The sequence below is a fragment of the Sphaeramia orbicularis genome, chromosome 6, assembly GCF_902148855.1.
Source record: "Sphaeramia orbicularis chromosome 6, fSphaOr1.1, whole genome shotgun sequence".
Classification (NCBI taxonomy): Eukaryota; Metazoa; Chordata; class Actinopteri; order Kurtiformes; family Apogonidae; genus Sphaeramia; species Sphaeramia orbicularis.
Window position 1 is genome coordinate 29,992,035 of NC_043962.1, and position 25,829 is coordinate 30,017,863.

Genomic DNA, 25,829 nt, shown 5'->3' on the forward strand with positions numbered 1-25,829 from the left:
GAAGAGTATCAGTGCACTTGACCTTTATCTCAGTGTTGTAAGCTTAAAAGGTGGCACTAATTTCAAAGGAACACATAATTCAATTCCACACAGTTGTACACATTAAATGATGCATCAGCTGATTAACTGGCCCTGTGTGTTGTTCATCCCCCAACTGACAACAGCAGACCTGGCCAGTGTGGCCTTATGTTTTCATATGGCCCCAAATTAAACATGTCCGAGCCAAGGCAGACACTTCCTCTGCTGCGGGAAATGCTTTTTCATCTCTTAATGAATGTGCCTGAGGGGGTCCCACAGGGGGCTCCACTTCACCCCTCATTAGGCGGGGTGCTGCCTCTGCCTTCATGCTGAGGAGCAACCTCCTGGAGAGGGGCCTCCCACTTCATCTGAACGTCCCACGCTCCCCTGCCCTGGACCAGTGGACTGCAATGCTGCTCTCCCTCTCTCTGTTCTCTCTCCCCCTCCGTCCGTCTGTCTCCACGACTTCCCCCCCGTCACAAAGCGGTTCTTCGTATAGTTGCAGAACTGGGATGAGAGGATGGTCCGTGCTCCTAATGTCATTTTAATGGCCTTGTTTAGTCCGTTGTGGTTGTGATTTATTGCTGTACACCTACTTTTAATGTCCTCTTAGATGTCTGCTTGTCTTTTTGAAAACATGCTATTTTTTTCAAACTCATAATAAGGAAAGGGTTGACAGGCTAATCGGAACTGCACTGAAATCTTCATTTTATTCCAATCATACTGTCTTCCTTATGGTCTCAGACAGGTGTGTAGACATGGGCCAAACAGTGCTCATAGGTTAGAAGAAGAAAGAAGAAACTGAAAAGTAAAAAGCCCACATCCTACTCTAACTTAGATGTTTTCTCCTGGGGCAGCTTTGCATATACCCACTTATATGTGGAAAATATTGACAGCTCCCTGTTGTTAATGAGGCAACAAAGCAAGCACAGACAATTCCTGGGTGTTGTGGGCAGCAGAAGGGGGAAAAGGGATATAGTGGCTGTCAGCTGACTGCAAGAGCCTTTGCATGGTAGCAGAACAGCTGAAGAGCTGATTGTTATTCCAGGGCTTTTAGGATGTGTTTATGCAATCATTAATCTTGGCACTTGTTTATTTGCCTGGGATTAGAGTACCATGGCGCATTCACCGTTAGTCAGGGAAGCTGGTTCACTAAAAGGTAGCAGTGATCGCTCGGGCCTTCCACTGTAAGCAAATCGTGCAAAGGAGGGAAGCATGCTTTGCGCATGGCTGCTTAATCCTGCCATGTTAAACAAAACCAGGCCAATGTTTGTAGGACTATGAAAACAGCAGTGCAGGGGGAATGTGCCTCACACGCTGTAAGCAGTCTGTGAACTCTGTGTGGCAGTAGACACTCCTCGTGCACTCCTGTCGTCTAGGAATGCCTTTCATACGGTCTGCTACAACTGGAGGAGAGGGAGGACGACAGTGGAGTTGCTCAGCATTTCTACATGGTGTAGACAGGGTGTGTAGTCCTTATTGGTGTTTTCAGTGAAGCCAATTAAACCGAAACGTCATCTGTAAGTCAAGAACCACAGTAGACATTTCAACATGTCACATTAGGAAAACTCAGGAAGAAAGGACGAATTCCATTTCTCTGCTTGAGCTTGGTGTCGACATTTTGGTAAACTGTTGTGGTTTTCTACTGTAACATGTTGAAATATTAGATCTGAAAAGTACTTAAAAGTGCCCATGTTGTGTAAGTGATGTTAACATTGCATTTTTAATAATACAAGGAAAAAGACAGGGGTATATAAGGTTTTTAAGACACTGGGGAGAATGGGAATAGATTGTATAAATATGTCATCGCATTGCCCAGCCATGATATACAACATTTCAATTTGGTTAAGTAGATGCACTTCAGAATTTATATTTATCTTCAGATGCCTACTAATAAAGTGGCATAGCAGTGCACAAAGGCACTGACATCCATTGCCTCAGTCTGGTAATCATGGCCTTGATATTGCCAGGAGCAAAATGAAAAACAGATTGATTTTTAAAATGCCTTGCAAATTTTATCACAAGTAAATATTTTACACGGTCACGATCATAACATTTAATTTTAATCATTTTGCACATTAGGTTCCATTGAGGATAAATGATGCATGATGGAAGTGTTCACAGTCACTTATTAAGACACTAATAGCCAAGGGCACTGTATATGGATTAGATAATGGCTCTGTCTCACTTTAATTTGCTCTCCGTACCTGGAAGAGACGGCCAGAAAATCTTTGAAGGCCAAGCAGCAGCGCAGAGTGTGTGTGTGTGTGTGTGTATGTGTATGTGTGTACATGAAATACAGCTCACATGAGAAGAAAACAAAAGTGGTGGAAGTAAAAACAGAAAGAGTGAGCCCAATGAAGCAGGCTTGAGAACGCTCCTCTTCTGGGGCCCCATGACACTGGTGATCTGTGGAAAGGTTGGGTGCCTCTAGTTTCAGCTCTATCAAGCTCTGGATCTTTGAGCAGCAGGATTCAGTATCCCAGCTAATGTAACAAGGCTCATTTGTCTCAATCACACGTCCCTGGAAGTATCGGCTGGCCATTGATGTCATTCATCTTCCCTGTCCTTGCCTGCTCGTTTTCAGCTGATGAAAACCCAAGACCTTCAAGCAGACTGGCAGAGGTGGTGTAAAAACTGTTGAGTAACTGTGGAGCATATACTGTTGAATCAGAAAGACAAAAACTTGCCAGATTTGGTGTAGACAGAGTAGTCATATTAATTGTATATTTATTCTGCTCTTAATTCTTTCGTGATTATCATCAGGCAACTTTAATTTTGACTTTGTTGTGTATTTTGTTAATATACCGTTAGCCTTGTAGGTGACACCAGTCATTGAAACAAAAATGGCATTTTTAATTACGTGATTATTATTATTTTTTTTATATTAAATTTCTGTTGCCTTCATTGTGTAGGTTGATGCAGGACAAAGTACAAACATTAACTGCAGGTTATCATTTATTTAGAGAATTTTACTCCAAAACACTTGGACAATGCAAACATTTTTCTTATTTAGTTTTGATACTTGTGGTAGCAATACTACATGATTTTATTTTCTTTTTTCATAAAGCTTTTTTGTTTTGTTAGTTTGCTGGTGATTTTTTCCAAAAAACTGAACTGAAAAATCCATACTTAATCCATTAACACATGTGCAGCATCCTTCAGCAGAGCTGCATTTGGCTGATGTCAGCTCCAGTGGAAATACTGACTTGCGCCATAACTGGAGGCTTATGCTGAGCTTCCCTCTTCGATGGAGCAAATCAAGATCGTGATTACTATCTGGCCCGTGCAGCCAGTCTGCGTTGTCTGGAAACATGTTTTCCTAAGGAGACCACAGAGGGACAATTACTGTCAGCTGAACTATTCAGCCTGCTCTCCATGTGTCTTCTGGCTGCATGCCTCTGACCCACTGACCCTGAGCAGCAGCATGAGACAGGACCTCGAGGCTCCCTCCTCCTTTCCCCGTCACACCCCCATTCCCTTCCCCAAAATCTGCCATAACTACGAGACCTAAACATGCACTTCAAGCACAAATATCTTAAGTGCCCACACATAAACATAATATTCTTATCTGGAAAAAACACGCAAGAAGTTGTATGGATGTAAATTTTGATTTCTTGGTGTAAAACAGTAGAAACATTCTATTCAAAAACCCACAGCAGAACCGTACTTGTCTTACAGAAATGCATACTAATACAGCAATTATAGGAGGAAGGAAGTTGTACAGTGTGGCAGTAGCAAATTCCCTGGTGCAATGGAACAAGGCTCTTTGTTGTTATGTAAAGGGTTCTGCGTGTAATTGCAGTGGGTGTTTTGAAAGATTCATTATTTATATATTCCTGTGTATTTCTAAAGGAGCCTACTAGGCTGCCATCCCTGCAGGGAGATGAGGGCTGAGAGGTGCTTAACTAAGGCACTGTACCACAATCAAGGCTTTAACCACTGCCTGCTTAGTTCAACTGGTCAGACTAAAGGTTCAGAAGCATCACATGATCCACAGATAAATCTTAGAATTCAAAGTACAGCTCCTGCAGCAGTCAATCAGAAGGTCCTGTGTGATTTCAGCCTCAGTGATTTTGAGTTTTGGTGCATCCCAGTGCCTTACTGCACAATGTATGAGAAAATGAAACAATGCATAAACAACTCTGACTCAGACTTTCAGAGTGACAACTTTTATTTCCATTTTGACATGCATGTCAAATGAACGTATCACAAGCAGTTTTACGAAGGGCCCAAACCAAATGATCTAAATAGTTAGACAAAGTATGTAAATCTTTGCAACAAAGATATTTTATTCAGCTCTCATGGCTCTCTTAGACTAACTAGGGCTTGTAGAATGCATAAGTGAGTGCTGTATGCAGACTGCATTTTGCCATCAGAGTAAACAGCGTGAGCCTTTCTCCCTCCTGGCACACATGTACGCCCACATGCACATGCTCACATAGACAGAAGGGGCGTGCCCTCCGGTCCCAAGCACCCGGGCACAACTTCACTTGTCACTGCAGTCACAGACAAGAAGGGTATAGGTGGGGGAAGATGGATAGAGGGAGGTATAGAGTGATGGGGAGAGAGATTTGAGCTCAGGTGTGGCAGACGAGGGAGGGGAGAGGAGTGCCGCACACATGCTACCCTTCATGGTGCTCGTCTGCTTGGTAAACCCAGGCTTTTGTTGTTTCCCCTAGAGTGCAAGCGCACAGACTCCCAGTCAGGAAGCTCGTCAATCTTTGCCACAACAACACATAAATTAGTGCCCAAATTACTGTTACGCTGGTGGAGAAAGAGACATGGAGAGAGATGTCTTGTGCTGCGGTTTGGGAATACATCTTCCCCTCTCCTGCTCCCCCTCATAGAGGGTGTCAGAATGCACTTCAATAAAACAGTCAAGTAAATACAGGGAGAGACATGAAGAGAGAAGCACTGCTGTGTTGTACAGGCATCTGGAGTTGGGCAGTGTTGAAATATTAATAGGCCTCACACACAAACAAACACGGTGATGTACGCATGAGTTCATCTAAAAAGCAGCCCAGGGCTAGGGTCCAGACCTGAGCTTTAGCAAAGTCACTGCACTGCTATGAAGGAATAATGGAGAAGGGCTTAAAGAGCCCATCTTTTGAAACGGAAATATCTCTTCAAATGTAGCTGGTCTCTAGTGAAGGGGGATCACAGCTTAGGCAGCTAAATGATTGGGGGGGAATTAGCAAGACGTAGCATAGAGACATCAAAATGTGTCAATTATGTCTTTCCTTGCTGTAATCCTTCTGGTCAGAATATTTTTTGATGACTTCAGCATGTTTATAGGTTGAATAGTAGCTGTTTAAAGTGATGATATAGAGTTTTAGTCTGCAGGTGAATTTATGTACGGAGCTGGGTGCTTTTTTTATGCTACGAAGCAGCAAATGCCATTAGAACAGCTCTGTGGTAATATGCCAGCAGCCTCCGATCCCTAAACAAATAACACATTTATACTATTCAGCCTGTGTTCTGCGCCATGACTGTCCTTTGCCGCTGACATTCAAATAACCTTTCTTCTGCTGCATAAATGGGAATAAAAAAGTATTGTGTTGTATGACTTCACATGACAGCAGAGCCCTGGCAGATGAAAAGAGGCAGAATTCTGATTCCAGCTCTTGTTAGGCTGTCGTCTCAGTAGCTAGATCTGACTGTCATGGGTATCTGTTTAGATAGAACTCTGTTTATCAACCGACAGCTGATCTCCACTGCCAAATGGGAAGTTCATGTAGTAAAAATAAATAGCTGCACATAATGATGGTGAAACACTGCTCAGTTGCCAGTTAGTGCAGTGTCCCTGGTGTTTGGGTATCGACCACGTGTGAATGATCTGTTTCTAAGAAAATCTGCTTTGGTGTAATAGTCCTGAGCATATTATCCTTTATCAGCTTTTGTTTTGTTGCAAAATATTATTAAAGAAAAATGTATTAACACAGTTTGTCTGACAGGAGAAACATTGTTAATCTGCTCATAATTCTGTGCCCTGTCCAGTTCCTTACATAATCTCTGACATGAGCCCACTGGCTTGCGTCACTCTGCCATTGACAGCTGTCAACACAACAACACTGACGCACACTTATATATACACTCACACACCCCCACTACTGTGCACAGAGAAGCAAATGTTTTTCTTCTGACTGCCACGCTCTCTTTCTCACAAAATGATGCACATTGTAAATGAACACTGAAAATAAAGGTTTTGCATGTACAGAATCATAAAGAAATACCGAGAGCACATTTATTGTGCACATCTATCATGAATCATCAGGCAATGAGAAAATGATTTAATGGTCCAATCGTGTAATGGGTTAAGCTCTCCGCATTATGACTGTGGCCTGGGCATGGGTCTGTAATGTAAGGGATAATGTTAATCCTTCAACGTTATGTCAGTAGTCCAAGGGTTCAGTGGGAGCAGCCAGGAGATTTTGACTAGTGCTTTTCCATGCTTGCCTGTGGATTTTTCAGTTTTATTTCAGCAGTATATTATAATATAAAAAAAACACACATTCTTGAAAAAATATTTTTTTAATTGCATGTAACTACATTAAATGTTTTTCTTGATCAGAAATATGGTTTACTATAAACATGAACAGTTTTGTCCAAAAATTTCAATTTATGTTATCTTTTGTATTTTCATACTCAGATGCTTTTCTTTATCTTTAGCTGCATTTAATAATAATAATACATTTGCATTGTATTAGGAGAATGTAGGACATTATGTCTGTTCAAGTAATAAAATAAACTATGATAAAGCCCATGTAAGTTCTTAGCGTACATTTGGCAAATTGTTGCGGTGTTCACATTTGGCTATGGATTGATCTCATGGCTGTGGTGAAGACAGTGAAGGGCACTGGATGAACATGCAGAGGCCTCGCTGCCCTATTGTACATGTGCTCTGAGTGACACGTCATCCCCTCAAAGGGCCTGCTAGTGTGGTGAATCAGTGTCCTTGAACTGCTCAGCCACAGACAGACAAAGAACAAGCTTTAGCATTCTGCTTCACTGTCTCCTCTTTCTGCCATGCCCATTGTCCAAGACACCCATGCCAGGCTGCAATGCTGCACATAGGAAATCAGTCCTGAGCCGCTGTCCAGCCCTTATGGTTATGCACGCAGTGTGATTGTGCTGCAGTGTGATTCACACATAATCTTGGCGTCTCAGCAGGTGTCTTTGAAGTGGCCTGCATGCAGAGGCCATCTCACAGTGCTGCGAGGAGCGGCAGGCTGCTGGGATGGGCTTTAGCATGGCTGCCCGTCTAACTGTGCCTGGCTTTGATGTCGTAAACAGAGCAGGCAGGGCTGGCTGGCAGGGAAGCGGGCAGGCAGGGAGGCAGGCAGGCGCGGTGAATGGGATCAGTGGCACTGCGCTGGTCAAGCTCAAGCGAGCCAGCAGCTGCCTGTTTCACACCAAGAGGCAGTTAACACCACAGCTCATGTCAATAGATATTGACTGCCAGATTGGGAGTGCTTATAAGTGCAGGCCTTTTGTTTGACTGACTCCCTAGTGTAAATTCAGTTTAAATCATCTTTAGTGTTACAAATATCGCTTAGGGGCTCTGTGGCCTGTCACTCAAGAGGACAACTTATACACTCATAGCGGATATACAAATATTGACTTTGTCTGGTGGTGTAGGTGACTTCATGTTGTGTTTGATTTTGTGTCATAGCAAGGCATTTATTCCCCTTGACCCCTCTAAACAGTTCTTTTTTAAAGCAGATTATCACAGTGTGGAAATAACTACATGTTCAGACTGAGGTCTTTTCTCATACAAGAATCTACAGAGCCTGCCTCAGCCGGTCCGGAGACAAACCCTTTTTACTGTTGACTGCACTGAGCATCCAGGGGCTTGTGCAGCGATGGAGTGAGAGGGTGTTTGCTGGTGAGGCTGTGTGCACTCAGGACCTTCCTGCTGCAGATAGGGCTTTGTGAGGCAAGCCTGTGTGTGTATGCCCTGCCCGGCCTGGCACCCCCACGTCTCTACTCCCACTGCTTTCACCTGATGTGGCACAGCCTCTGTCAGGCCTGAGCGAGCGCCCAGCCAGCTCTGCTTCTTCAGGAAAGATGAAGGCATCTCACAGCTATGCTGTGGGGGTGGGGGAAGCTAGCAGCAGCCTAAGCCTGGAGCTATCAGAGGCTGGAGCTCAGAGCCAAAAGCCTGTGGGCTGAATAGGGTGGGTGGAAGCTTGGCTTAACTTGGCAAGACAACCATAGCCATAGCCCTGCACTGCCACCTAATGGCTGGGACTTGTCACTACGGTCCTTAGTTCACTATAACCACAGCTAGTCATAATTACAGCACGCTTCAGTTGTTGTGAGTGCATGTCAGAACAAATTATGTAAGTAATGAGGCTGAAAATGCTAAAGGAGTCGAAACACACTGCACTGCTAATGCTCATGCAGAGAGAACACAAAAACAAACAATAGAGTGCACTCATACAGAGATAGACCTAACTGAAATAACAAGCAACTGTGCACTGTAAGGAAAAGATTAATTATAAATTAACCCTCTCAGTTAGGTTGTCAAAGCCCGCCTCCTGCCTGGATTTCACTCTAATCCGGGCCGACGAGGTGCAGTGCCCTCTATTGTGTGTGAGAATCACAAATCGCAGGAGGTGTTGTCTGGAGGAGAATTAATTGTGCATGTTCCACCACTCCCTTTTGTTCATTTTACTAAAATGTAGGCTAATTCCATGTAAACATGGCCGGTCTTGTTGACTCCAGCAGTGTGAGGAGAGCAGACACAGATTCCTGAATGAATAGAGTGTGGCTCCGGGTTAGTGGATTAGAGGCTCTGTGTTAAGGGCCTCTCCAGGGCATGCCTCAGGGACAAGGACATTATCCACATGACACATTACAGGCTCCAAGGCTGCTGATTAGAACAGGCAGAGATCTCTGGATTGAACCCAGCAAAAGCACTTTTGATGTGATCAAACTAGTTTAAAGAGGTTGGATGTTAAGGTGTACAAAGGATATATGAAGCTTCTAGACTTGGGAAGCGACATGGGGCTTAATAGTAGACTGTTAGTCCTGGTTAGAGGGAAGAGGATGATGAAACACTTTGACATAGTAAATGTACTACCACTTTTTTTTAATTATTATAATTTCTATTGCATCTTATTAGGCAAAATTATAATATTCCGTCAGTAATTAATATACAGTAGGCTTCTGTTGCAATAGCTCCTTGTTCTCTGATTGGTTGGCTACATGGCTTGTTGGAGAAAACCATTACATCGTGAGAAAATATCCTGCGGTGATCTTTCCTCGATTTAGATCAGATACCAGAGTTTGTCTGGCGCTGCAGTGCACTGTTGGGATGGCGGGACAGAGATGGTGGAGATGTGGAGGAGGGCTGTGAGATACAGATCTCTGGAGGGAGAGAAAGAGAGGGAGAGAGAGGGGAAGACAGAGGGGGAGGTGGAGGTGGAGAGGGATGTAGCATCACTGGTTGCAGTGATAAAGCAGAGAGCAGTGGGACGAGCTGGGAGTTCTGTGTCTCTGATGTCTTGTGTGTTCTGTCTGTTCTGTTATGTTGCCCTGTGGTCTCCTCCTGAAGAGAAGGCCAACGATGGATGAGGCCTGTCCTCTCTGTGCTTTTGTCCTTTATGGTGTGTGAATTGCGGGCCTGTCAACAACAAAACACCACAGCAGATCCCCCTACTGAACATTCACTCCATACAGAACACAGACACAAAGTTAGCGCCAGTGCTCGATCTAACACAGAGATGATGTTACACTCTTTGTGGCTGCAGTAGATTTACTCCTGAGGTTTTGTGGTTTTAAAGTCAAAGAGCCTTCATGAGGTCAAGCTTTCCAGCTGGATATGCGTAACTAAATGAACCCTTGTCAAAGCCTTTTGTTACATTAGCAATAGTGTAACCTATGGGAGTTGTGTGGAACTGAGCTTATCCTTATGTAAATGTACAGATTTATATCCCTGTAACACAAGTAATCTATGTACACACACTGGTACACGTACACAACCATGTATTTAGGGGATTTTACTTTGACTTAAATTCATCTCTTAGAAATTTGCTCTAAACTTAATCTCACCCTAACGTAAGACTTAACTCTCAAATTTAATCATTTACATTTGGAGGACCTGCAAGTTGTCTCTATATGGGAGATGAGAAAGTGGTTGTGTAAATCGAATTACGTGTCTATAAAATAAGAAATACATAGCAATGCACACAGTCTCTCACAGACACACACATACAACTCTGTATATATTCAGTTAATGCTGTGTGGAAGTAAGAATTCAAAAGCCACTGGTTGAGATGTTTTTAGAAGCACAGGGTTCTTTCATGTACCAATGTGGATCCACGGTGAGGGTGTTGTACAGTGACTTGTGACAGCAAAATGTTGATTTTTTTTTTTTATTTCTCTCATTTCCTTTTCTTCTCTCCAGCTCAAATCGAAATAATTCCCTGCAAGATCTGTGGAGACAAATCATCAGGCATCCATTACGGTGTGATAACATGTGAAGGCTGTAAGGTAAGTATCAAGAGGCTGAATTTGTATGTATTATACAGAGTGGTGTGTGTGTGTGTGTATGTGTGTGAGCGAGTGTGTACGGAGCCAGGAGAGCCAAGAGGGGGAAAACATGGAAAATTGAGGAAGTAAGGAAAGTTGCTTGCTAAGAAAAACATTTGAAAATGTTGCTGAAGTTTTATGAAGATCTGCAGAGAAACTGTAAAGTGTAAACACACAGAACATGATCGTTAAAGTGGTCAAGCACCACAGAGGACATCATAGAAAACCACAATTAATAGGACAAAGTCATTCCTATGCCTTGCTCTGCCTTTCCCTCCCAGGGACATGTCTTTTCACTGTTTTCTGCTTTTGCTGCAGCCTGCTCTTCTTGAAATAAAATGATCAAAAGGAGAGTGCTTTGAATTATAGCAGATTGTTGGCTGTTTGCTACAGTGTGTTGCTTCCATTGAAGCTGCCTTTTGTACTGTTTCAAATGCACCAGCCATTCAGAGTGAGGGGAATTTTGTGCTTAGAGTGTATTCTTGTCCCCGTGCTTGTCACCAGGCACATCATTAGCATTCCTCAGCCAGCCTGCACCTTTGCTGTTTGCTCCTGTGTGTGTGTGTGTGTGTGTGTGTGTGTGTGTGTGTGTGAGTGAAGTGAGTATATGTGTGTGTTTGTGTGTGTGTGTATCAGTGAGAGAGAGAGAGAGAGAGAGGGAGAGAGAGGCTCCTTTCAGCTGTTCTTTCCAGCGCTCGTCTCCCTCACGCAGGAGCTGGAAGGAACAAAACACTAAAGAATAAACTGCTGAAATCTATCTTTAATGATTGCTAATTAGTCCAGGCAGAGAGGCCTTTAATGATATGTGCGAGTACAAAAGTTTGGACCATAAATCATAGCATTATTAAAGAGTGCTGCTTGTCACTGGCAGTTATAGCCTGTTTCCATAATGGCTTCCATTATAAAGCAACTTGGCAGCTGTCAGCTGTTTTCTTGTAATTAAACAGCCAATGAGCAGCTAATTAAGACATATGTGTATGGAGCAGTAGAGTGGGGCATGTTAATGATGTGCTGGAATCAATTCATTAAGTCAAAGGATGAGGAATCCAGTCGGTGTGCATTCACAATCTTTTTGCACTGCACATGCCAGTGCTGTGTTAATCAACACTAACAACCCACTAAAGAAAAATACCATCCACTGTTATCATTCCTACCCAAACACACCACCCTTGTGCAAAAACACTCTGGTGAAATGTAGAACCCTTTGAATGCCAAATACTATCAGCCAGGAAAATACCATCATAACAGTGCTACTATCTAATTTGTTTGGCAACACAAAAATGAAAATGTGTTCAGAAGAATAGGGTAAATATCTGTCAGTCAGTAATAAATGTTGTCAGTACTATAACACTATGAAGATACTGTATGAATTGATCCTTCACTGGCAGAACATTTTTACACCCACAGTGGTTCATGCGGTAACCCGAGGTGTTTTTTAATGCCCCTTTCCTGCTCAGGGCTTCTTCAGGAGGAGTCAGCAGAGCAATGCGGCCTACTCCTGCCCCCGTCAGAAGAACTGCCTGATCGACCGTACCAGCCGCAACCGCTGCCAGCACTGCCGGCTGCAGAAGTGCCTGGCAGTGGGCATGTCACGAGATGGTAAGCGCTTGATGGAAAAGAGATATCGGTGGGCGGATGCATAGTGGTGGCTCAGTGAGTATGGAGAGGTGAAGAGCCCAAGTTCAAGCCCATTGTGTGGGCAAGAATCTGCTCTGCTCGGTGCCTTGGGGGGAAGAGCTTCAGGGAGGCTTTGGAGAACCTTTCTTTTGAAGGTGTTTCAAGGAGGCCATCAAAAAAAAAAACTTCTCACAAAGTTTCAAATATTATAATTGCTATTGATGATGTATTTTCAGGGTTTATATTTTCTTTCTTTTTTATACATCAGAGATTTTTCTGTTTGTTTGACTGAAGGTGAATAAAAAAATGATTACACTAAAAACTAAATTAACATTAGATTTCACATTATAAGGCCTTTTATTTAAACAGTCGTTGCCTCTGATCAGCAGCTAATCTGTGTTTTCTATCTGCTTTCCTCCTTTTCTGAGTATTAACAGGCAAATATGGGTACAAAATGGGTATTAAATCAGAAATAAATGCTGAGCCTGAGGCTTATTTCGTAAAGGAGTCATAAAACAATGCAGTGTATTCCCTACAAAAGCATTACAAATAACAGCTATTTTGTAAATCTTAAACCTGTGCTTTGTTTTTTTTGTTCATATCGTCACATGTTGTCTGGGGGACAACATACTTTCTTGAAAAAACAGCCAAACAATAAACGGGACACAACAGACACTTACTTAGAAACCTGATACGATAAGACATGATAAGACTTGATAATACGTCACACTGTGTTCGGAGTGGACTAGTAGCAGGTGAGTGCTTTGTCTGTGGCCCTAATTTGTTGCAGTGATAGAAACTAATAGAAACTAGGTTTGATGAAATAGGAGGTTGTTGGAGGTTGTCATTAGTCCTGCTGCAGCTGAGATTCAGTAATGGGCACACACAGGTGGGGATGTGTGCTGGAGGACTCCTGCTGTGCCAGGCTGGTCCAGACTGGGCAGGGGCTGAGGAGATTCTATCAGAACACAGCACAGCTATGATGGAACTTATAATCAGGCACTTTTTTTTTTGATGAAACACTCAGGAATGCACACAGGCAAGTGAAAACCTGAACTTACAGGCTTAGACGCTGGCACATCTTTATGCACACGGCTTTGCTTAAATGCAGCCACACTCGCGCATACATATTCATGAACGCGAATGAACACATTAGTGCTTACGATTCCCTTTGTATAGCCATACAATTCTCACATGCACGTCTCTTACACACATGTACACACACTCAGGACAGACGAAGGTGACTCTTGCCTTCACTCTACACACTAGAGCCCATCTGCCCACACTCTCCTCTGTGTTTCACCACACACTTTCCACTGTGTGTAGACAAGCACGTACACACACACGTACACACACTGCCACCGGCTGACATCCTGCCAGTCCCCCAGAACTCTGGCCAAGGAGTCTCATTCTCAGCACCACTGTTTAGTCTGGAAAGCTTGAAACAGGAGGTAGCAACTTAGTCTGTCTCATGTCTGACTGGCTGATAAGCTGTTAGACCCTCCCACCTTTGTCTCTGTTTGAAACTATTCCCTCCAGTAATTTTTTTTTAATCTTTTCTGTCTGTCTGTCTGTCTGTCTGTTTTTTTTCTTACATTTATATTTTGAAAGATTGTTTTGTGATATTTGACTAGCACATAGTTCAGTGATATGTTACTGTGTCATCGGAGGGTACAAAATTGATCATAACATAGACAATTTATAGATACAGAAGTGTTTTACAGCCGCATTAGAGAACAATAACGATGTTACATATTATAATAGTAGATTTAATTATATCTTGATATCATTTTCTCTTTTAATATTTTTAACAATTTAGTATGAGGTCATGTTTTGTCAGTGCTTTAATTTTAGGGATTTTATCACAATAAACAAAAATACATTTTGGCAATTGAACTGCATTGTCTTGGGATTTTATCAAAATTTCTTAGTTTTTTTTACAGACCAAAAATGCGTCCACTTTTCACCAGATTTAGTTTTGTTCGATTATTTTCAGACCAAGACTCTTCAAAGAAAGTCCATGTCTGTTACAGCCAGTTTCAGTCAGCCAGCTAACACAAAGTAAAGTCATATCTCAGCCAAATAAATGTGTCATTTGACCACTGAGGGTAGAGCAATAAGTAAAACCATGTTTTTCTTAATAGTGTCTGATGTGTCTAACAACAATATTTTGCTCATTTAATTGACTGTGTTTTTTTTTGTTTTTGCATCCCTCTTATGCGTAATTGTAATCTGTGTGTACTTAAAATTTGTATGCATCAGCTACATTAAACTTCTTTATACGGACCTTAAAATATCATATATAAAAGGCAACATACAGAAAAGTTTGTGATAATTAATGTTTTACAGTTTCTCTGGAGTTTCATGTCTGTTTGTCTTGTTTATCACAGCGGTGAAGTTTGGCCGTATGTCGAAGAAGCAGCGAGACAGCCTGTATGCAGAGGTTCAGAAGCACCGACTGCAGCAACAGCAGCGTGACCACCAACAACAGCCCGGGGAGGCAGAGCCACTAACACCTAGCTATGGCCTCTCAGCCAATGGCCTCACAGAGCTCCATGATGACCTCAGTGGTTACATGGATGGCCACACCCCCGATGGCAGCAAACCAGACTCTGCAGTCAGCAGCTTCTACCTGGACATCCAGCCATCTCCTGACCAGTCAGGCCTGGACATCAACGGTATCAAGCCTGAGCCCATCTGCGACTTTGCCCCTGGCTCTGGCTTCTTCCCTTATTGCTCCTTCACCAATGGAGAAACCTCTCCCACCGTGTCCATGGCTGAACTAGGTAAGGAGCAAGGGAGAGACATGGGGAGACAAGAGGAGAGACAGCAAAATGAAGGAGGGGGGGGGACAACTCAACCGTGGGGCAAACGACACAAAGGTTGCTTAAAATAGCAGGAGGTTGGAGACTCATCTCCAACACTCATTAAAAGAGCCTCTTTTTTGTAATTAGTTTCCATTAATTAGGGCCAATCAGGATCCAGCAGGGCAGGCGTCTAGGGAAATCATTTTTTTAGGCTCCCCTGTGCCTAGGAACTCCTTTTAACAGATGTGTTTTCAAAACCATTTAAATTCTTATACTCAATATTTCTCTCCGAGAAAATGTGACCTTTGTTTCAGTGAGTAACGTGGCGCCCCTCCTCCTCTCCATGCATTTGTGTCATAACTAGATTGGCTTTGCCTCAACCTTAAGCTATGAGCTTCCCAGAGGCAGTAAAAGGAAATGTCAACAAGCCTTTTCCCAGTCAAAAAAGCCCACGCATATCCGCCTCTCCTCCTTCTTGAAAGCTCAGTAAATAAATCTTCTTTTCCTGTGGCACATTTCATCAGTGGGGTCTTCACTTTAACACAGTCTTGTGAGTATCTTTGAGATCCTGACTGTGATCTTCTGGGTTTGTGATGATGCTTGTATTCCAGAGCACCTGGCCCAAAACATCTCCAAGTCACACATGGAAACATGTCAATATCTGAGGGAGGAGCTGCAGCAGATGACCTGGCAGGCCTTCCTGCAGGAGGAGGTGGAGAGCTACCAGAACAAGGTACAGTATTTGATCCCAGCCAGCCTGGCATTGGCCTCCACAGCAGTAATCAAATCCATTGTTTTAAAGCAGATAACCCATTCTCTGTCCTATCTGTTTTTAGCCTCGGGAAGTCATGTGGCAGCTGTGTGCTATCAAAATAACAGAGGCCATTCAGTATGTGGTGGAATTCGCCAAGCGCATCGACGGCTTCATGGAGCTGTGTCAGAATGATCAGATAGTGCTGCTGAAAGCAGGTATGACAGCCTGTCAACATGGCCTGCTGCCGTCAAACTCACCCACCACCACCACCACCCTCCTCCTCCTCTGGCATTGTCACAAGGGCGTAGCTGACCTGACTGCACAAAGCCCTCTTCTTCACACGCACAGACAGTGTCACTGAGAGGAGACCCCACCCTGCCTGTTTCCTCTCTCTATCTGTCGCTGTCTATTTTCCCTGCGTACATTACATACATAGTAGGGATGGACACAGTATTAGATAAGAAATGTGTTCCTGAGCTCAGATAATACCTAACATGACGGCTGCCATTTCCCCCTCTTTTTCTAGTCACTGATGCCTGGTTATTCAATCTGCTCCCATATACACATCCTTAATATCAACCACACCTCTGTACACACACCACCACCTATGTTTGTGCTTGATACGCATGTTCAAATATATATTCACATACCTTACATGGAGCAAACAAATGACTCTCTTGGGTCTTTCCTTAAGCATTATTTACATTTACACAGCCAATATGAATAATGAAATAAAAACTAAGATCCTTCGTCAGACATGACATTTTAAAACAGTAGCATCTCCCTTAAAGGCAGTAATGGCTTTGTTGCATTTTCTTGATCCTCTTATCCACTCCCACAGAGTGGTACAAATTGCAGGATAGAATAAATTCCCTACCTATCTTGCTAAATAAAGGTTGAATGAATAAGCACTGTCACTACTGAATGAAGCACACTTTTTTATCTGGCATGTCATTATGGAAGAATAGCCTTCTGTCTATGATATTATCATCTGCAGAGGTGATTTTTTTTCCTACTGACAGCAGGCTTCTTTATTTCAAAGTGGTTGTGTTACTCATATTGCAGAAGAGGAGCACAAAGCACAATCATGTGTTTTGCATCCCTGACTGATGTGTAACTGTTAGGGAAAAAAGAAACACAGCTCAGATTCAGCATCTTGTTCCTGTCTGTCTCCACAGGCTCTTTGGAAGTTGTGTTTGTCAGAATGTGCCGTGCCTTTGACTCACAAAACAACACAGTCTATTTTGATGGAAAGTACGCCGGACCTGATGTGTTCAAGTCATTAGGTAAGTGGAGTGGGTGTATGTGTGTGCAGGTGTGTGTTTGTGTATGTTTGTTTGAGTGTCTGTCTGTGTGCTTTTTTGTGCTTCCTGCAATGTTTTACTGCTTCCTTGGTGTAATAGCCAAAATTAGAGTCTGCTGTTCTGTTCTACACAATGCTGAAGGCCTGAAAACACACACTGAGCACTCATCCTAGCCTCACCTGGCATTGCCATCTCTGCAATGGTTATTTATGGTAGAAAAGAGATGTTAGTGAGGCTCTCATGCACATGGTTCCTGTAACTGTAGAATAAATAAAACCAGACAGTGTGTCTTTTGGGAGAGTGCTATCAACACTATCACTGATAGTCTGACATAAAACATCTTCTGTAAAACCGAATAGCATCCATATTTGTGACATTACTAAGACTTTCCTTCATAGACTTTTGGTATTTCCAAGTACTTTGAGGTGAGCAAAAATGTAAATGTGTCCAATAGTGGCTGTAAAAATGTTGAATTCTGTGGTAAGTTAGTGTAAGTTTACCATCCCCTGCATCTCTTTGTGTTTATATATGAGTAAGCATGTATATCTGTCCTGATGTCCTGTATTATTCTGTATAGAGGAGGCCACAGCGGGGGAGGCAGAGTGATGGGCTTCCCGAGCTGCGGTGGCATCCGTCTCTCTCTCTCCCTCTCTCCCTCTCTCTCTCTCTCTCTCTCTCTCCTCTCTCTCTCTCTCTCTCTCTCTCTCTCTCTCTCTCTCTCTCTCTCCCTTTTTCTATCCCCAATAATTGATTTAACTAAAAGCCTCAATAGTGACCTCATTTTGGCTTGCATAACACCACCCAACTGCCAAAAGTGACTCGTCTGGGAGGCAAAACTCAGTAAAAGCATTGCCTGTTCTGCTTAAGACGCTCCCATGTGCTGTCAGCATGCCACTCTTTTTCATTCCTTCCCCCTTCCTCTCCCCTCCCTGTGTGCCTCTCTCCCAATAAAGATCAAGAGTGAATGTTGTTCTTTGGTCTTTCTCATCCTAAGCCCTCTCTCTGTGTCCTTTGCTGTGGCAGGCTGTGACGACTTGATCAGCTCCGTCTTCGAGTTTGGGAAAAACTTGTGTTCTATGCACCTGTCTGAGGATGAGATCGCCCTGTTCTCCGCCTTTGTGTTGATGTCTGCTGGTAGGTGTCACTCAGAGCAAAGGGAAAAGAAAGCAGACACACAATCTTCATGCGTTTTGCCCTCCTGTTTTCCCAAATCAATTAATACTTTGTCTAATAATAGAGACACTTTGTCATTAGGCGTTTTCACATGAGTGACACTCTCTGACTAGTAGCGTTTGTACATTGATATAACAATGTGACGATTTACCTCACAGACCGATCCTGGCTCCAGGAGAAGGTGAAGGTGGAGAAACTCCAGCAAAAGATCCAGCTGGCTCTCCAGCACGTCCTGCAAAAGAACCACAGAGAGGATGGTATACTTACAAAGGTACAGTGCGATAGAGTACACGCTCCATCTATTATCCCTGAAAGTAGCTGTCTGCTCAGCATGCTCTACCCTTGTAGCAGTGTAATCTCCCACTGTTTAGGATCTTTATCCACAGGCCATCAACCATTTTCAGTGCATTAGATTAAACTAACGCAGATTTTGGGGGAAGCTTCCATAATGTTACATGAAATGCCTTTTTATTAGCAGAGAAGTGGTAATTCATCAATTGTACCGGCTCTATAAGATAAAGTGACAAGTTTTCCTCGTGCCTGAGTGCTTGTCTCAATATTTACAAGTCTGTTTGCCCCTGTGTGAGCGGGAATATGCTGTAGGGAGGAATGTTTTTCACTACCATTGCTCCATGTCCTTGCCTCCCTGTGAATCTAAACAGCCTGTCTCCTCTCTCTCCACAGTTGATATGCAAAGTGTCGACACTGCGAGCGCTGTGCAGTAGGCATACAGAGAAGCTTACAGCTTTCAAAGCAATATACCCAGACATTGTGCGTGCCCACTTCCCCCCCTTATACAAGGAGCTGTTTGGATCAGACTTTGAGCAGTCCATGCCCGTTGACGGGTAGCAGCCCTGCCAGGTGCCAGTGTGCCCACCGTAGGGGGAATGTGGAGGAGGAATCTGAGACACTTTATTGGTGCCCTGCACAAACCAGAGCGGACAGATGGCACGCTGTTCAACTTCTTCTTTTGCATTGGAGGGGCGGGTGTAGGGAGTTGATTCTCAAGGTTTACTTTACTGAATTTAGTTCTCTTTGGAAGACTTATGGGACCTGATGCCCCATGGGACATGAAGAGGAGATAGGGACAAATAATTTCCATGTGGTTGAGCTTGACCTTCTTTTGTGCATTTCTGCCGTTTCTTTCATTCATTCACTCACCGTTACCAATATTTGTGTCATCACAATAATTATAACTGACATGATAAAATAAGCAATTAGTGAGCCAAACCTTCTCAGTTAAAACAGCTGAAGACCACTTCAATTATAACTTTAATCCTCATCAGTATTATTTTTAATATCCCAAGTACATTTTGGTCATTTTTTCTGGTTTGAGCAGTTCATTTTAACAGTCGCAGCCACTCTTTCAGAAATAGCATATAAATGCACACATTTCGGTCAAGTTCAGCCGTTTTTCTCTTGTGTTCAGTTGTAACTTTTTGATGCAGTGCTTGGAGTGAAAACTCACAGCAACTTGGAGGGAGGGTCTGTCGGCATGGTGATGCAATCGGCACCTCTCTATGGACAATCGTTTAAAAAAAAAAAAAAAAGAAACATAGAATTCTGGTAATTCTAATGAAAACGCAATGATTTTAGCTGTCAAAGACTCCATCCACCATTGTTGCATAGTGAAATCATGTAAGGCCATCTGCTATTAATCCTTCTCTGGACAGGTGCCCTGGAGAAGCACAGGGCATCAACACAATGAAAAGGGTCCATTCCACCTGTTTTATAATGTACTACAGGGTATATGGTCGTAAGTACTTACTATACAGAAAAAAGTAATGTTTATAGAATCTATTTTAAATAACATGTATGATATTAGTAGTTAGACCATTCTTAATTGTTGAATTGATAAGGCACTTTTATTTACACCTTTCTTTAATTTAAGACTTGTATATTTACCTAGTGATGTGTTGCATGTGCACAAGAAATACAAGTTGAACCATGGTCACAGAGGCTAGTCCTGGGAGCTGCGGATGATACTGGTCTGGAAGTGTAAGGGCTGTCTGCTAGGATGGCTGGCATTGCTGTTTCTGGTGAACAAAGAGGTGTGGATGAGAAGGCATTTTAGAGACACTTTATCATGTGTACCAGCAAAAAAAATGAGTTTAATACCTGTTAAAATGTAGCTCCGATAGCACATTTAGTATGCACAAGTATAGTAACATTTGTTTGAATTTTTTAACACAGTATCACACCGTTGTATCTTAGGTAAGCTGCAAGGCTTGTAATACACTAGCACGTTCTTTGCTTTTGTTTCAATAAAAATAGAAAAGAAAGCTTCAACATAACATATAGTTTAACAAAATTTATTCCAGCCAGGTTTTCATCAGTATTAAATGACTTTGTGGTTGGACTGGAAAGAGCAGGCACTGACTACAATCCAATTGTTCCATCTAGTGGAAGTTAAAGATACAGCAAGCATGCAAACTTACGACAAAGATACAAGGTCTAACAAATAAGCACATAAATGCACCTCTCTCAGAAGGTTTAGACTCTTTTTTTATTATTGTTTTTGAGTGACTTTATCTGCCTTCTCAGCACAGCCTCAGCCAGCAATGCCACAACAGGACACAGAAGAAACAGTGAAGGGAAAGTGAATATTCAAAGCCTTGTCTGGTAGTAAAGCTTCTATTTTTGTAACATGTTTTGGTTAATAAACTCATGAAAGAGAAAGAGGGAGAGAAAAAGATGTCAGGTAGCACTTAACTATATTCCCGCAATAATTAGACTAGCAGCTGTTTGTATGATTAGGGGAGAAACATAAAAATGGTAGGACAAGTGCTATTTTCAGAATGCTTTGTTGTTGTGCTTCTGTTTTGTTGAGTGTGTCTTTCTTGTCAGTGTGGTAGTAAAGTGGTAGAAAAAACCCTGGATGTGCCAAACAGTAGTCGTTGCTTCCGTTTTCCAGTCTACTCGTCTATAATGTAGAATGGATTCCTGAGACATTCCAGCAATCTTAGTAGCGGCTTCTAGAAATATCTTTTAATAGAGCAAAAAAGGAAAAAAAAAAAACAGAAAAACAGAAAAAAAATGATATCCCTTTAGAAACCCAACAAAGCATGTTAACACATCTGTCACCAACCGTAACATAGAATCCAATTGTTTGTCTTTTGTTTTGTGTTTGCACACTATCATTCCTCTGCCGTGCAATTTGTACGGGGCATTAATGCCTTGTGCTGTCACCCCTCAGGGAAGAGTTTCTTTTGCGCTTTCGGTTTGAGAGGACATTTGTTTGTATTCATTATGTAGTTTATGTTTTTGTTCAGGGATGTTCCATGGGAAGTGGCTGAGATTAACATAAAAAAAAAAAAATTCATTACCTAATTGTTCCGAATTTTAACATTACTGACGTCCTTAAGGGGCCTCCAGCCACACAAAGATCACTACACTCCTGGAGTTGACTTCAAAAAAATCTCATTTGTATTAAAGACCAACAACGTCCATCACTTTTACGAACCACAGTTTTATCAGTACACAGCATATTCCTGTCACACAAAAATCTGTTTTGGTTTTAAATGGTGTCATCAGGGTCTTTAAAATGATAACCCACTTTGTTAGAAAAACCAAATATTCTTATGCAATACTAAATCTTTTGTGTTTGGGTTGTAGTCAATATGCTGTACCTAAGTAATAATCTCTGTTATCATCCAATGCTATTTGGATATGCACAAGCCCTCTACGACTAGTAAACCTCAGTCTCCCAGCAAAAGAAACCCAGTCTGGAACACTGCTAGACAATCCAGGTTAAGAGGCCCAAAGGCCCGGCAAGAGCAGAGAAGAGAATGATGTGTGAATGCTCAGGGAGGTAACAGGTAGACCGAAGAAGCAGCTCACTTTCCTCTGAACAGTTGCGGAGCTAAACATTTGCTCTTTTATGAAATTATTGGGTAGTTATTACCTCTTTAACGTACAGTTGGTACTGATGAGAGGGAGGTGGCTGAACTTTTTGGCATAGCACACTGAACACGCTGTACAGCACTTACTTAAAAAAAATACTTATCAGATGGAGATTTGGCTGATTTCCTGTTATTTATTACAAAAATGGTTTCTTTCTTAGAAGTGATTCTATTTTATTAAGCTTGTTTAATCTTGGTTACATAAACTGATCGAGTATTTTGTCAAATATGATCCGCTGAGGTCTACCACCAAAAGAGATGTGCTCTCATAAAATGACATTTTTCTTTTTTTTTTTTTTTTCCTATTAATTCTAAAAGGTTGAGTGGCTTCAAATGTGTTCTACAATATGAGACAAGCAATATGCCTTGTGTTACAATTACGGGTCTCTACAGTGCAGTCATCATCCTTTTAAATTGACTTTATACATACAGCAGGCACAAACTTGTAACAGTTAAACTAGAACAAAAATAATTCCCATCACTCTGTTCATCACCTTATGTACTGGTATGTTTGCGATTTTGTCAGGATAGCAGAAAATGGCCATCAAACACATGGATAGTTGTGTGTAACTATAAACTAAGCCTTTACACAGGCCTGTAAAGTGATGTCCTTTTGTATATTCTCACTTGAGATATCCCGTTTTAACATAGGGATTGATGTGTGCTATTCAATCAGTGTATAGTATACAGTAAAATGTACTGGTCCTTCTGTCTCTGCTCTGTTTGTCTGTTTGTAAAAAGCAATAGTGTGTGTGTGCGTGTGTGTATGTGTTTGTTCTCACAGTGTGTGAATAAAATAAACCCCAGACAAGGCTTTAATAATTACAGAGGAACAGGGTTATGTGGATGAGGTGGTCTTGATTTTATTTTGGACTTCTTATAAAGGTTTTGGAAATGTTGAGCTTGATCCATCCATAATAGGTGTAGATTTTACAAGCATGACATAATGCCTTCAACAATTCATAGGTCTGCAGAGAGCGGTGAAGCAACCTCGACCAGCTCCACAGTGGAAAGAAAAAAGAGAGAGAGGAAAAAAAAAAAAAAATGCCACGGCCACAGTCTAATTAGAAATGAATTGGATCGAATTCACAACTGTAAATTGTGAAAATGAGTGTTCTCGACCATAAATTGTGAAGATTAGCGTTATGTCACGCTTAACTTTGTGCTGGACTGTCGGTGTTACCCAGAATTATGAGTCAGTCACCACATTTTAACAGAACTCATTTTCCAAAGCACAGCTGATAAGGATTTATGATTAAAATACGTTTAAGAATATAGTTTAAAAAAAAAAAAATGAAAAGCAACTTTTAGCCATAATCGAATGTCAAGCAATAATATATGTCTGTGTATTATTTTTGATTTTTTTGTGCATATAGTCTTTGAACATCTGCATGTAAATACACTTCTTATTTATCACTTTTGGTTTTGTTTTATTTTGTGTTGATTTCGTGGATGTTTTTATGTTTCATCTGTATATTTGACCGGTTCTGTTCCCAGGTGGAGAACTAAGAACTTGACATGGCCTGTATGCTGTATATCTTATTTTCTCACTCTTTCTCTCTCCCTCATTCTCGGCTCTTTATTCACCATATTTAAGGTTATTATTGATCACATGTATAAAGGTAGCTTTGTAACTTCTGTCTGTATAGGTAAGAGGAAAATACTGCTACTAAGGCCTACCCAGTGAAAATATTTATCTGTTTATCAATTACCCCATATTGTACGATAACTCTGTTTCTAGTTTGCTTCCCTCCTTTAGGATTAGTTTGATAGCGATAGGGTGTGCTGACATTTATTTTGTGTTGCCCTGATGTGTGGTGCTAGGTAAGTTAATTTTGTGAACAAAGTATTGATTCCTAAGCCTGGCCACCCTATTAGTCAATTCATTTCATTGCATATTAATGTATTATTGATATTAGGACTCAATAAATAATAATGATACTGAAAATGATAGAGGTAAAATTACCCAGCCAGTACCTGTATCAGTGTACTAGTCTTGGGATAAGGCACTTATTTCCTTCTGACTTATAGCAAAGCTAGTATCTGCTAATTAACAATATTTAAGGTTGCTCTTCTGGTTTGTGGAAAAATGATAATATTCGAACTCAAACAGCAGTATTGTGTATTTTCTTTGTCTGATTGTAAAAACCACTCACTGAGGCTATAGTTTGTCAGGTTTAAGATACTAAATATTTACCTCTTTTGTGTCTGCATAGTTCTTTACCTGATGCAGGGAAGTGGTGCTTGGATTAAACAGGGCCTCGGTATGCTTTTGTTATTACCCGTTTAGACTATCCTGAGACAGTGGTTTCTTCAGACCAGTGGCATAAACCTTTTGCACCACATTAAGTGTTAAAAATGTATATGAAAGGATTGCCATTTGAAGACAAAGTTGACCTTTTCTCTCCACTCTGTAGCAAATATCAGTAAGAATATGCTTGCAATAATACACAACGTATCACACTGAGTGCCTCTCGGTGTAACAAGATGCATACATGGTTTTGATTGTCTTTTTTTGTGGTTTTCCAAACGTGTACCGAAGTGACAATGTATTTTGTACATGAGGATGAATTCTCACTCTCACATGCTTCAGATGTTTTTCAGATTCTTTCTTAATGTGTTGTTGATCATTTTCATGTGGGATGATACACTATGTTAAAGGGTTTCAATGTATAGATGGTCTGTTTAGAGTGTACATGTCATCCCTCACCCACACCTTGTTTGAAGAAACATGTTTTTTGAAAGTTTATTTTATGTCGATCGCAAATGGTCAAATAAATGCTCACAGATAATATTGCAGAGACGTTCACCTGCACGTTGTTTTTTAATTAGGCAAAAACTAACAGGCAATCCACGTGTCTTCATTTTGGTTTGTTTTATATGCTTTTTTTTTTTTTTTTTCCGAGAACATATGATTTACTAATGCATTGTTATTGGGGTAACTCAATATGACGGGTGGGTGGAGCAGGGGTGGATTCCTTTTCCATGCAAAAGCAGTACAAATAATGGGAAAGCCGAAACTAGTGTGTGGTTGTCACAAATTTCTAAGTCACACGTTTGCTACTGATGTTAAAATGGGGACAGATGATCATGTACCTTTTTATCCAGCTCTTTTGAACTCTCTTTAGCAGGTAGTCTATTCACAAACGTAGTTTTGCTCCTTCTTGTCTGATTCTTAAATATGAAAATAAGTATTTTGATTCATTTTGTAAATACAGCTGTAAAGAAAAATAAGAAATTTAATGTTGTCTTTTAAATACTTTTCATTCTAATATGAATGTTGTTATATTGTACTTAGAAACTGTACCTTTAATATTACCTTTATTAAAAGTGCATTGGACACATCGATTTTAGATGTGCTTTATGTGCTGTTATCCCATAATAAAATTTACCGCTTGTAATGGGCTTTTATTTCCTGACTGTTTATCTGTTTCTATTGTCTGGTCTCTCTCTCTCCATTTTATATTATTATTATCTATTTTTTTTTTTTTTAAATAAAAATCATCAAATTGTGTATTTTGCCACAGTTAATTCTCAGTATTGTTTTGTTTTTTACCAGGCCAATTTTTTGTAATTAGGTCTTCTCATTTGACATCACTGTGCACAAAATAATTTAATGAAAAAGATACTGAAATGGCAATATGTTTAATTCTTGCATGTAAATCAGCACAACTACCTAAATCTAGAGCTGACTATATATGTGAAATTACTGTAG

At 41.3% G+C, this 25,829-nt stretch overlaps 1 protein-coding gene across 3 annotated transcripts in view; it reads left to right on the plus strand.

Moving 5' to 3' along the window:
- roraa (RAR-related orphan receptor A, paralog a) overlaps nt 1–25,519 on the plus strand; it is a 186,796-nt gene extending 161,277 nt beyond the window's left edge. For all 3 annotated transcript variants that reach the window (XM_030137423.1, XM_030137424.1, XM_030137425.1), the window contains 9 exons: nt 10,433–10,518; nt 12,015–12,156; nt 14,565–14,960; nt 15,593–15,714; nt 15,818–15,950; nt 16,914–17,021; nt 18,063–18,173; nt 18,371–18,483; nt 18,897–25,519. In XM_030137423.1, coding sequence (XP_029993283.1) covers nt 10,433–10,518; nt 12,015–12,156; nt 14,565–14,960; nt 15,593–15,714; nt 15,818–15,950; nt 16,914–17,021; nt 18,063–18,173; nt 18,371–18,483; nt 18,897–19,061 — 1,376 coding nt within the window. In that variant the 3' untranslated portion in view covers nt 19,062–25,519. The remainder of the gene's footprint in view (nt 1–10,432; nt 10,519–12,014; nt 12,157–14,564; nt 14,961–15,592; nt 15,715–15,817; nt 15,951–16,913; nt 17,022–18,062; nt 18,174–18,370; nt 18,484–18,896) is intronic.
- Nucleotides 25,520–25,829: the final 310 nt, after the last annotated feature.